At 31.6% G+C, this 13,067-nt stretch overlaps 1 protein-coding gene across 1 annotated transcript in view; it reads right to left on the bottom strand.

Moving 5' to 3' along the window:
• LOC141821882 (uncharacterized) overlaps positions 1-9,878 on the bottom strand; it is an 11,026-nt gene extending 1,148 nt beyond the window's left edge. The window contains exons 1-8 of the mRNA XM_074709257.1: positions 9,620-9,878; positions 9,416-9,499; positions 8,809-9,333; positions 7,722-7,857; positions 7,475-7,637; positions 7,265-7,393; positions 6,989-7,183; positions 6,635-6,757 (exon numbers count right to left, since the gene is read on the bottom strand). Of these exons, the coding sequence (XP_074565358.1) occupies positions 6,635-6,757; positions 6,989-7,183; positions 7,265-7,393; positions 7,475-7,637; positions 7,722-7,857; positions 8,809-9,333; positions 9,416-9,499; positions 9,620-9,878 (1,614 nt within the window). The remainder of the gene's footprint in view (positions 1-6,634; positions 6,758-6,988; positions 7,184-7,264; positions 7,394-7,474; positions 7,638-7,721; positions 7,858-8,808; positions 9,334-9,415; positions 9,500-9,619) is intronic.
• Between the last annotated feature and the right edge of the window lie 3,189 nt (positions 9,879-13,067).

Genomic DNA, 13,067 nt, shown 5'->3' with positions numbered 1-13,067 from the left:
CTCCTACATATCCTTCCCCATATGGGTACCCTCCTCCTCCTCCTCCTCCAGGCTACGGAGGAATGTAGAAAAGTTCAAGTCTGGGGGGAGCTATAAAAAAAAATCCCAAAAATATGTAAATAGTGTAAATAGTTGCACTTTACTTTGAACTTTGCTTTGAAGTTTATTTTCTTAGTTTGCAATTAGTTTGAAATTTAATTTTGCACTTTGCTTTGAAATTTGTTTTGAAATTTGTTTTTGCAATTTGCCAGGGGACAACATGCACTTGTTAGATTTAGGATCTTAGCCATTTTTTATGATAATACCTACTTGTCCCATATAATCATGCAAGAAATGAGCGAGAGACAGATAATCAAATAGAACAAGATAATATTCCCTAAATGACAAGCCATTTGCTAAATCAAAGTATATATAAAAACATTAACACCGAACATCACAATTTGGAAGAGAGAACATCAAGAAGTCACAAACAAGCATGAAGACAAAGGTTTCAAGACACAATTATGGCATAATAGTTTCTGATTAAAATGACAGATTTTACTGGCATCCTTATGTCACACACATAAAAAGTTGAAACCAACTTTAGTTAGTTAGCTTTGAAATCAACCACCAATTTTAAATATTATAAAACCCAAGTAAAAACTAAAATGAGACAAACTGGAAAGAATTTTGTACAGAAGATATATAGCTGGAATGAGACACAAACTGTATAGCTTCTTTTGAACTCATCAATATAGGTAGCTAAATGGATATTTCAAAAAATCATGTGAAAAATTTTACAACATATTTCTAGGATTCTTTCTAGGAGAATTACAAATCCATACGTTGGCATTGAAGGAGACTAAATAATATATATTTATATAAATAAAGGAGGAAATGCAGATCTCTAAGAATCTGCCTCAAGATCATAAAACACAGTGGAAAGTTCTTCCATTCAAAAGCTGCTTGAGACCAACAGGAAGCAAGTAGGCTACTCTTTTCAAATGGAAAATCTAAAGAAAAACTATATAGAGTCACTATAAAAACTGCCTGAACAAGTTTTGGATTAGAGTTCTCACAATTTCCTTACGAAAATGCAGGCCATTAACATCCTAAAGGATTATAATAAAACATTTTAAAAAAAACATAACTGTTAGATGAACATTTTTATTCATCAATATCATCCTTGTCATCGCTTGGGAGAATAGATTATCATGACCATAATCTGCTGCTTGGTGAAAAGCAAAAAACACCTATACTAAAAGATCATATACCCTATTAACAATTTTGACATGGCGCATAAGATAGGATTATATTGACAAATAAAACAACAATGCGTGTACATTGCTTATCACAGAACCTCTTTTTTATGCGAAGATTATTTGATTCATTAGACCAAAAAAAGAGACACTATTGAAATTATGACCTAAATGTGAAAGAACAAATAGGCCTTCGGTACAAAGAAGCATAAAGATCCAAAATTTTCACGAGTCCCTTCACCATAAAAAAACAAGGGGAAAATGCAAGCTTCCAGAGAAGTCGAAGATCCAAAAATCAAAATAACGCTTCTGCAACAACTACATTACCTACGGACATTTGCATGATCAAACTCAAAATCTTTCGAGATGTATCGGTTCGATCTCTCTAGTAAATCCAAATCCAAAAACAAATCAAGCACGACACTGCGAGAAGAATAACATCCGCTACGTGATTGATCGAACCATGAATAATACCCGTTATTACGTTAAGATCAACAGAAGAAGCGGAGAAATGCAGGGGAAAGAACACACCTTCTGGCAGATCCCCGTGCGCGAGAGCGGGACACAGGGAGGAGGAGGAGAAGAAGAAGAAGAAGAAAGCGAGGGAGCGAAGGGTGGAGGAAGCGACGAGGGCCCAAGGCCGACCCCTCAGGTAGGGTAGGCATGCGGGTCCCAGTGGAAGAAAGGCTGGAAAGCGGTGTTTAACCTGTTCCTCATACTAATTAAGGAAACCATAAGCCAGCCAAATAAAATGGCATTAGATTTTTTTTAATAAATATAAATAAAACAAATTTTGTTGTTTTATGAACATATTTCAACCAAGTAATAATAAATCAAGCCGATTAGAGATGATAATTGATACTTAGTAATCGAGTGTTCATGGATACCATATTATTTTTTAAAGTGAATTTGAGAATTACTTCTGGAATATAATTAAGTTGATTACGACGGAACAAAATTATTAAAATGAACAACCGAATCTTGGTGAAACCGAGATAATGCTCTCCTCCGTTATGGTCAATTATAACTTCCATATTGACCTTCTTCATATATGGTCGTGGGACCATTGAGATGATGAATTTTATCTTTTTGCTAAAAATAAACTTGAGAATTCAATAATAATCAAGTTGACAAAGTTTGAATTTCCTTAAAATTATGGGACAAAGTAATTTTTAGCTCACCATTCAAGGCAATATTTTCTCTTATAGAAGAATAGGAACAGATATGTTACCGGGCAAATGAATGAGCTAGAGTCATTTTTTTTTTTAATCAGAAAATAAAGAAAGAAGGAAAAATTTTTTCTAAGGATTATAAAATTTTTTTTAGGGAAAATAACTATTTAATATAAATGAGTAGAGTTAGACATGCTAACAAATCCTATCTAATAGGATAACATTTAATTGTTATTGTTATTAGATATATGTCTTAAATATAGTATCAATCAAAAACATGTACACGACGCTTAAGAATTAAATTGTAAAAGTTTAAAAATAAAAAATAAAGTATATTTAAGAAGAAAATAGAAATATAAATATTAGAAAAAAAATACATGATGATTTAAATATGACATAAAATAAGATGAGATTAAATTAAAAAAAAAAAAGATAACCAAGAACGTATTTGGTGTGTCAAAAAGATATGCACAGTATGAATAAGCATAAAAATACATTTGTAATGATGAAATAAAAAAAATACATAACAAAGTGAAAAAAAACTTATAAATTATTATACACTTGTAAAATTAAAGAAAACTTAAAAATATGTGTAGTAATAAAAAAAGAATTAATAAAGTGATGAGTTAAAGAATAAAATGTTTGAAATTTATATTGATAGCTAAATACAAAAGAAGGAAACAGATTCATCTATAAAATAACTAAAGTAAGAGATAAGAGATAAAAGATTTTACTTAAATAAAATGCATTAAAGATGAATATAATAAGATACTAGTAAATGATAAGAAAATTTCATCAACTTTTTAATACTTTTTAATAAAGATTTAAGTGATCAATTTAACTTAGATAATTTAAATAAGTTAGAAGAGTATAAAATTTTATCCTAGAATTAAAACTTTAAAATAAAATAAGTTGTAAATATGGTGCAAAATGAAAAAGCAATGTGATAAATGATATATCAATAGAGGCATGGAAGTATATAAGGAAATAAAATATTGAATGACTTATAAAATTATGTAATTTGATATTAAAAATAAAAAAATATTAATTTGATTAGTGGAGGATAAGTACTATAGTCCTTTGTATAAAAATAAAGAAGACATAAAATCATTCAAATTATAGGGCATCAAGTTAATGAGTCATACCATGAAACTCTAGAAAATAATAATAAAAAAAGGTTAAGGAATGAGATCACGGTAAATTAAAATCAATTTGGATTCATGCATGCATGAAAGATTAACAAAAGAAGTTATATATCTTCTTAGATAATTAATTAAAAGGTATCAAGAAAAGAAGTAAACTTATATATGATATTCATCAATCTAAAAAAAACTTATAATAGAGTCCTGAGAAAATTTATTTGGAGAATTTTAAAATAAAAAGTTGTTAGCGTAGTATACATTAAAATAATTAAAAATATATATAACAGTGTAATAACAAGAGTAAAGATTCGAAGTGAATTAACTGAATCATTTCGTATAAAGATAGGGTTAATCAAGGATTAGCTCTAAGTCTTTTTTTTTTTACATTAATCATAGAGAGCAACTCATTCGACACATCTAAGATACATTACCATAGTGTATATTATTTGCAAATAATATTATTTGGATAGATCGATGAGTCACATAAAGAAGTAAATGCTAAGCTCGAATCTTAATGAAAACACTAAAATTGGAAAGTTTTAGATTAAGTAAAGTCAAAATATATAAAATTTAAATTTAGCAATATTAGATGTAGTAAGATAATTATTAAAATATCAAATAATGAATTATTTTGTAACTGAGAGATTTAAATATTTAGGATCAATTTTACAAAAGAGTAGAGAGGTTGAGAAAGATGTCTTATATAGAATATAAGCAAGATGGTTGAAATAAAGGAAAGCATTAAACATTCTTTGTGATCGTAAAATACCTCTAAAATTTAAATAGAAGTTTTATAAAATAATAGTTAGACTTGCTATGTTATATAAAGTTGAGTCTTAATTAGACTATGACTCGAGTGTATGAGCAGAAAATGAAAATCACAAAGATGAGAATGTTAAGATGAATGTGTGAACAAATGAATAAACAAAATAAGAAATAAAAATATTAAAATGAAAGTTGAAATTATACGTATTGAGAAAAATCTCTGAGAAACACGTTTAAGATGGTGCAAATATATAATTAGACGACTAATAAATGCTTTAATTAGGTAATGTGAAACTATGCTAAAAATACAATTAAACAAGGAAGATAAAGATTTAAAAAGACTTAAAATTTATTTAAATATACATGATGATATAATAGTAGATAAAGTTCAATGAGGTAAGAGGATCCATATATCTAACCCCACCTAGTGGGATAATATTTGATTGTTGTAGTTATTGTAGGATGCTCAAATTAAAAATTATTATTGTGTTGTGAATAATTTGATTTGAATATGCTAGGTTCGAATAATTTAAATCAAACTTGATTTTAAGCTATAATTTGATTATGCTCAAAATAAAATTCAAACAACTCGAACTAAACTTGAACCAAACTTAAGATTAAATTTCATCTTAAACCAAGTTTAGCTAAAATTATTTATATTTTTGAACTTCAAACAAATTTAAATATTACACATATTTTTTGAGCTCAAACTCAAATATCAATATTTTTATACTAAAAATATCCAACTCTCCTGATGACCAACTAAATTAATTTGCACCCTTACTTGAGAGGTGGCACCATGTTCTAAGATGGTGAAGCAGATCAAGAGGAAGTGGTGTTAGTGTCATTTGAGCCTTAGTTCTTCACCAGGATAAGAATAACATGTTTTGAAATATTAGCATGTCTTTATGTTTTAATATAATTAATTTTTTAAGCATTAGAACTAATAGATATAGACTAGTTATATAAATTTTCGAAGATATCCAGAAGACATGGAGATGCAATATTTTTTGGGGCAACACAATTAATTTATGATGTTTTGATGTGTGTAGAGAGTCAATAATGAACATATTATATTGGCATCTCAAAAAGAAAACCCTACAATAAGAGATTTGAATTAACTTAACATTATGCATTAACACAGATATTGTCCACTTTGCTAGCTACTTAGTGATTGTTGGCATATGACAAACCCCTAAAAGAGAAACTGGCTTGGAGAAAACATTTCTTTTTCAGGTTTGGCATACAAATACATCTTAAGGTTTCCTCATACACCACTGATGAAAACATCCTTTTGGAGTTTTCCTCTATTACAGCAACAAGAACATGATTTGCTTCTTTGCTTTGTCATCACTTCGCCCAGGCCATTGTGCCATTTCTCGTCGTCATCGTCATCATCATCCAAGTAACTACGCTAATTGAATACTAAATGAACAACACACAGATGCGAGTTCCTGTGAATTTTATTGACAAACCAAGAATTTGGTTTCCAAGCTTAACTCCCTATTTTGAGTCCAGCTACATGTCTTGGTCAGGCATCATGAGTGTTGGTATTTGCCCATGGTTAAAGTCCAATTTGTTCATCCTCACACAGCAAAGGACATGCTCTGGTAGTTCCTCCTGCTTCTGTGCCTGCATCAGTTTTTTGATCCATGAAACAGTTTTAAGCTGTTCCTCATGTTTATAACAAAATGGAGCACATTATATATAATGTAATGAATGCAGTCTCGGCAATACATTAGAATTTTTTCCATTTTGCAAGTTCAGGACAAAGTCACCAGGATGGAACAGATTTATGACTAGACAGACTGTTAAAATTTGTCTAGACCTACCCATACGAATCTTAACCCTCTTTTCCAAAGTCTAGGACGCTAATGATAACTCAAGGGAGAGATAAAATTCATTAAATTGACCCTAAATAGTTCAGACAAATGTGACTTGATCATGAAACCAAAGTTCAGGCACAAAAACTGTCATTATTGCATATTTTCATCAATACCTGTAATCATCCACACCAGACCTGACAAAAGTCTCATTCTAGAGTTCATAGTGAATCCATATCGCATCATAAACTCATACTAGTACATGTATTGGAGTGATACAAGACCTAGGAGCTTAGCACTTTCTCATTTGGTTTCTTGGTAGAGCTTTAACAGCATGCCAAATCTTGCCAAGCTAGTGAGCTAAATCCAATTTACAGACAACAAGAAGCAAAACAAAGCATATTCCTATACCCTTAATTGAAATGTTTCTCAACGATATAACTAGAAGCTGAGACTGATAACTCATACAAAAACTAATTGTTTGTTTTCTTTACCTGGATGGTTAACCCCAGATCAAGTATTCCATACTTCAACCTTTCTTTGAATGCTTCAAGACCCTTTCTCGAAATATAGCTAAACCGATGAACATCCAGGTCAATTTCAAAGTAATTTGAACCCTGCATATATCGAAGAAAAAAATAGTTTTTTTATTCATGAATATACAAAACAAAAATACAGTCAATAAAACAAATCATGCTACTCTATAGAAAATGAACTTGTAGAACTTTTAGATAGATATGGATGCATGGTTAACTGATTCCATTTATATTTGAATAAGATATACACTTGGAATCATGATTCTTTCACCACCATGTAACATGTAAAATAGCCTATTTTTAGGTGTATACCTGGTAAAAGTTGTGCTGAGGCCTTGAGAGCACTGGCTTTTCATTGTAAGCCTGTACAAGCTTCTTTTCTGCAGTATTCAAGTGGAGATCCTCAGGATTAGCTAACCTAGCCAAAATTTTCAACCTTTCTCTATAAGGAACAACCGAGTCCATCGGAAACCCTTTAACCTTTTCTACTTCATCATTTATGAATCGCTGGGGAAAGTTGTGCAGTATCAATAAAAATGGATTTTATACGTCGCCAAGCAATTAGTACAAACTTATGGAGCAACTTACCCTAATGCTGTCCTGAAACTGTTGAGAAATATCTTTGTCAAAATTGTCAGATACCTTGAAGTAAAGCACAAGGCTGACTCCTTCTCCATCGCCATCACCAAGAAACATAGCAGCGGGATAAGTTGGAAGCTGTCAATTTTGGATGAGTTTTCACGAGTCAAAACAGAAAGTATCTCTGTATGGAAATAAATTCATCAACTTAAATTATACTTGTATGTTAACAATAAGCAAAGAGGGAACTTTCTCATGCGGCTTCACTGGTGGAAGCTCAATGTGCTGAGCAATGTGGTTTACTTTGCATGGACAGAAGAACAAATCTGTTCCAATTGGAGTGTATGGACTACAACTGGGAGCAGGCACTTTTCTTCTATCTCTGGATAAGAACATTGTAAGTTATCGATTAAATGCATATTGATACGCACTTTGACATGACCACAAGTACATGGTATATTCATGCCTGAAATAGCTCTCCCCTCGAAGCTTGAAGGAAGAAGGTTCAAGGACAGAGCAGCATCCCTTCATGAGTTTTTCACTGGTTGAGAATGGAACTGATAGTCCTGCTTTAGGATGATAGAGGTATTTCTTTGAAGAACCTGTGTCAAAATCCAAAATCATGGATGAAATGTGTAGGTATTTTTTATAAAAGTTATCACACAACAACAATAGCCAAATAAAAGCAACCATAAGACACTTTGAAGCTGACCTTGCCCATACATAAATGGAAAATAACATTGTCTTAAAAATTCCTCTGCTTGGGCCACATATGCGCCTATCAAACTAGATTTTGAAGGAGACTTGATAGGGGTCGTATATAACATAGGTGGTTTACATGTGCAAGGGAAAAAAACTTATTTGGTTCATTTAAATCAATTTAGATTGAAATCCTATACTTTGTGTGATAGCTTTTACTTAAACACTTGTATGCACATAACAGATACGTCAGGTATTGAGTATATGCATACTATTTATTTCTATAATGTATTTTACATTATCGACTAATTTTTAATTATTCCATTTCATGCGTTTTGTGTTGTATAATTGGCATTGATTTTATTCTATGAGGAAGTAAGAATTGATATGTACATACACATTATTGCATATATAAATATGTTTTAATATTTTAACACAAACCACATGCAATTGCACATCGCTTATGTGCTACATAGTGAGTCAAGTGACACCACCTACATATGCTCTTTGAAACCTTGGTATATAGAATATCAACACAAAAAGAGATTTAGAGTAAATTCAGGCAAGAGAAATGAATGGGCAATAATCATAATTATAAATGCTATTAGAAGGACAAGCAATGATGTTTGTGCCAACATTCTGCTGGCTCCATAATTGACTGTATTCAACACATCTTCTAATATTCAGGACTGCTTACCTATCCCTCTCTAACCTGTGCCAGACACTACATCATGGAAACCTTGTTGGACATGTGTAAAGGCATAGAAAATGAGGTGCTGTTAGACTCTTGTACTCAAGTCTAAGTAAACATAGAATACAAATGAAATAATGGAAGAGAAAACAAGTTTACTTACAAAATTCAGAGACCTCTTCTCCATCTTTAGATTTTCTCCTGAATGATAGTCTGATCACTGCTGATCTCCGTTTCTGACATTGTGGACTAGCACTAGGAAACTGTTGGACCTTATCATTAAAGCTGATGGATGAAACTAAATGATGTGGACAAGATGAAGTCAACTTCTTCGATGCGCTTTCATAATTTGTTTCATCTGTGTTTTCTCTGTTTTCTTTTAACTCTTTAAAACTACCACAAATATCCTCTATGACCTTTTTCATCTTGTTACAGCTCTCAATCTGGTTCCTATGCTTTGCTTCACCAACCTTTTCCAATGTCACTCCATCTGCATTTGCTGATTCTTGTTTGCTAGAAAGATCTTTGGTTTTGCCCGCATCTGTTTCTATGAATTGCTCAACCGCCACAGTAATTGGAGTCGCTTCGTAAAGTTCCTCGGATTTGCACACAGCATCAACTAACATGGCTGCATTTTCATGGGGAATAAATTGGGTACCGACTGAACCATTTACAGAGGGAAGAACATCTACATAATATTGAATGATTAAGAAACGTTGCTCATTTAGCATTACCACAGTAAGATCACAATCACTATACTCGAATAATACCTCCACAAACACTACTGAAGTCATCATCAGACTCAGACTCTAAAATACTGACAGAATCAAACCATACTTCTTCTTGGCATATCACTGCAAAATTTCAAAACCCCGTCATTTTGTTGCTTCCTATAAATCTAAAATCAACGATGCGAACTAAGAAATAAATTCACAGAAGGACTGAGCTGGAAGTTTTGAGAATAAATTTGATACCATTCGTCTCCATCTGCCTGTGATGCCATTGCAACTGTGTAAGATGAAATGCAAGATTGGAAACTTTAGATTTCCGGCAAGATGCTGAAGTCTTAACACGAACAAACTGGATGCAAGCAAATTGATTTCCTATATAACTTTTCCTAGTAACAGGTGCATCAAGAACTGATGCAGAAACTTTTCCATGGCATTTTCGGAATCGAAGAGAATATTTTCTGGATCTGGGTCTTCTTTTTGATGTTGATACACAAGAACCCATGGTAGTAAATTAATATTGTGTCCTAATAGAAAATTCTTAGTATTAACTTAATGAGATGGAACCCATTCTTTGCAGTAACATGCACTACTTCTGTGCATGATTATGGATGGGTACATCTGCTACCCAGATGCTGAGAGATCACTATTTTGTGGTGCTGCAACATGCAAAGAACAAGACATTAGACAGAAATGTATTTAGCAGCATAGATTAGCTTGTATAAGTACGTGCTTATCAAGAGATGTCAACCTATGTCAAGTTAATCTTCATAGTATTAGAAGAGAACTGTCATAGATTGGTAACTATGACTGATGCATATAGAAAGAGTTCTCCCTTAATTGAGTAGGAATAGAAAGGATGCAAAAGTACAATGGATTCCTGTAACTTCTAATTCCATTATTTTTGAAGAAGTCCTTGTTGACAGATGCCCTAATGGCTATCTTGAAGATTACTTTAGAATTGGTGTTGCGGGATAGAGAATAAGTCTTCCTCACTAATGGTGGCCATTATCCATGTAGGAGCTAGCTCAAGGCCATATCTTATAATTCACAGAAACTTTCAGAAAAGGAGAGGTAAAATGACAGGTTACTTTAACATGATCTGATTCCCCTTCTTCACATAACTGATAGCAAAGGAAAATTGAATGCATTCCACTTTCTAAAATTGAACTCTTAGAAGGCCAATGCAGATTACATCAGTAAACAAAGAAGTTTAACATCCACCATGTCCATATTGGTAGCAGAAGTGCTTCTAAAACCACTGGATGGAGTTGGAAAACACTCTTAACTTGCTAGAATTCATCGCCTTAAATTATGTGTTTATAGGTTCAAATTTAGTGCATCTAATATGGAGAACAATCTCAACCACAAGCCCACCTGGTGGAATCTTCACCTTATTTAGTTGAAGAACACAAACAGTCAAAGAAAAACAAATACAATTTAATGTGATTCAACATGAGCCTAAGCCGATGGATAAAATCTAAAACTACATAATATAAGGAGCAGCAGCAGAACAAATCAAGATTTTCACCTTGTATGTGAGACTCAACCCACCCCCAAACTTCTCTAGCAACACCGATGGAGAAAAGTCTCTTAATGCTCTCTAAATATTGAAAATTCACCCCATATTGGGATATGAACCAAGTGACTAACCACCTCCTCCTACAATCTTTTATGCATCCTAGACAATCTCCATGGTGCACCCTAAAATGAACATCTCCTAGGCTTCAACACACTTTTCACAAATTTATTTGGCACTTGACTCATAACTGAGCCTCTTAACCCTTCAATGAGAGACAAAACCACAACGACAATAGTAAGCTGTAAGTTCCAATTAACGGGGTTAGCCACAAGGTTCTGAGAATCCACCTCAATAATAAAGATAAAGTACATTTCCCTAAGTACAACAAGTCTAAAGATCTAGAAAAATTGCAAAATATGCATTCTACTGCAAGCAAACCAAACGCAAACCAAACCAACTTCGAAGGCAAGGAACATCACTAAATATGAAAGTAATAGGGCTAAGAGACTTGATGTGATGAAGACAAGACAAAAGAAAAACGTGAAAAATGACAACTTACCAAGTCTGAATAACTAAGAACGGCAAAATTTTGCAAATGTTCTACTAGAACACGTTTTCTGACTAAAACAGTTGAACAAACGCAGAAAATCAAATCCAACAACCAAGCAAACAACTGTTCAAATATATATATATATAAAGTTAAACGATTAGGTGGTGTGAAACCTCGAGCTATAGAAAAAAGGTTAAGGAATGAGATCACGGTAAATTAAAATCAATTTGGATTCATGCATGCATGAAAGATTAACAAAAGAAGTTATATATCTTCTTAGATAATTAATTAAAAGGTATCAAGAAAAGAAGTAAACTTATATATGATATTCATCAATCTAAAAAAAACTTATAATAGAGTCCTGAGAAAATTTATTTGGAGAATTTTAAAATAAAAAGTTGTTAGCGTAGTATACATTAAAATAATTAAAAATATATATAACAGTGTAATAACAAGAGTAAAGATTCGAAGTGAATTAACTGAATCATTTCGTATAAAGATAGGGTTAATCAAGGATTAGCTCTAAGTCTTTTTTTTTTTTACATTAATCATAGAGAGCAACTCATTCGACACATCTAAGATACATTACCATAGTGTATATTATTTGCAAATAATATTATTTGGATAGATCGATGAGTCACATAAAGAAGTAAATGCTAAGCTCGAATCTTAATGAAAACACTAAAATTGGAAAGTTTTAGATTAAGTAAAGTCAAAATATATAAAATTTAAATTTAGCAATATTAGATGTAGTAAGATAATTATTAAAATATCAAATAATGAATTATTTTGTAACTGAGAGATTTAAATATTTAGGATCAATTTTACAAAAGAGTAGAGAGGTTGAGAAAGATGTCTTATATAGAATATAAGCAAGATGGTTGAAATAAAGGAGAAGCGTCAAACATTCTTTGTGATCGTAAAACACCTCTAAAATTTAAATAGAAGTTTTATAAAATAATAGTTAGACTTGCTATGTTATATAAAGTTGAATCTTAATTAGACTATGACTCGAGTGTATGAGCAGAAAATGAAAATCACAAAGATGAGAATGTTAAGATGAATGTGTGAACAAATGAATAAACAAAATAAGAAATAAAAATATTAAAGCGAAAGTTGAAGTTATACGTATTGAGAAAAATCTCCGAGAGACACGTTTAAAATGGTCCAAATATATAATTAGATAACTAATAAATGCTCTAATTAGGTAATGTGAAACTATGCTAAAAATACACATTAAACAAGGAAGATAAAGATTTAAAAAGACTTAAAATGTATTTAAATATACATGATGATATAATAGTAGATAAAGTTCAATAAGGTAAGAGGATCCATATAACTGACCCCACCTAATAGGATAATGTTTGATTGTTGTAGTTATTGTAAGGTGCTCAAATTAAAAATTATTATTGTGTTGTGAATAATTTGATTTGAATATGCTAGGTTCGAATAATTTAAATCAAACTTGATTTTAAGCTATAATTTGATTATGCTCAAAATAAAATTCAAACAACTCGAACTAAACTTGAACCAAACTTAAGATTAAATTTCATCTTAAACCAAGTTTAGCTAAAATTATTTATATTTTTGAACTTCAAACAAATTTAAATATTACACATATT

The sequence above is a fragment of the Curcuma longa genome, chromosome 2 (genome assembly GCF_044706935.1).
Source record: "Curcuma longa cultivar G26 ecotype Majalengka, Jawa Barat chromosome 2, ITB_CL_G26_1.1, whole genome shotgun sequence".
Taxonomy (NCBI): Eukaryota; Viridiplantae; Streptophyta; class Magnoliopsida; order Zingiberales; family Zingiberaceae; genus Curcuma; species Curcuma longa.
The sequence above is the reverse complement of the archived record's forward strand: the minus strand, read 5'-3'. Positions and strand labels throughout refer to the sequence as shown.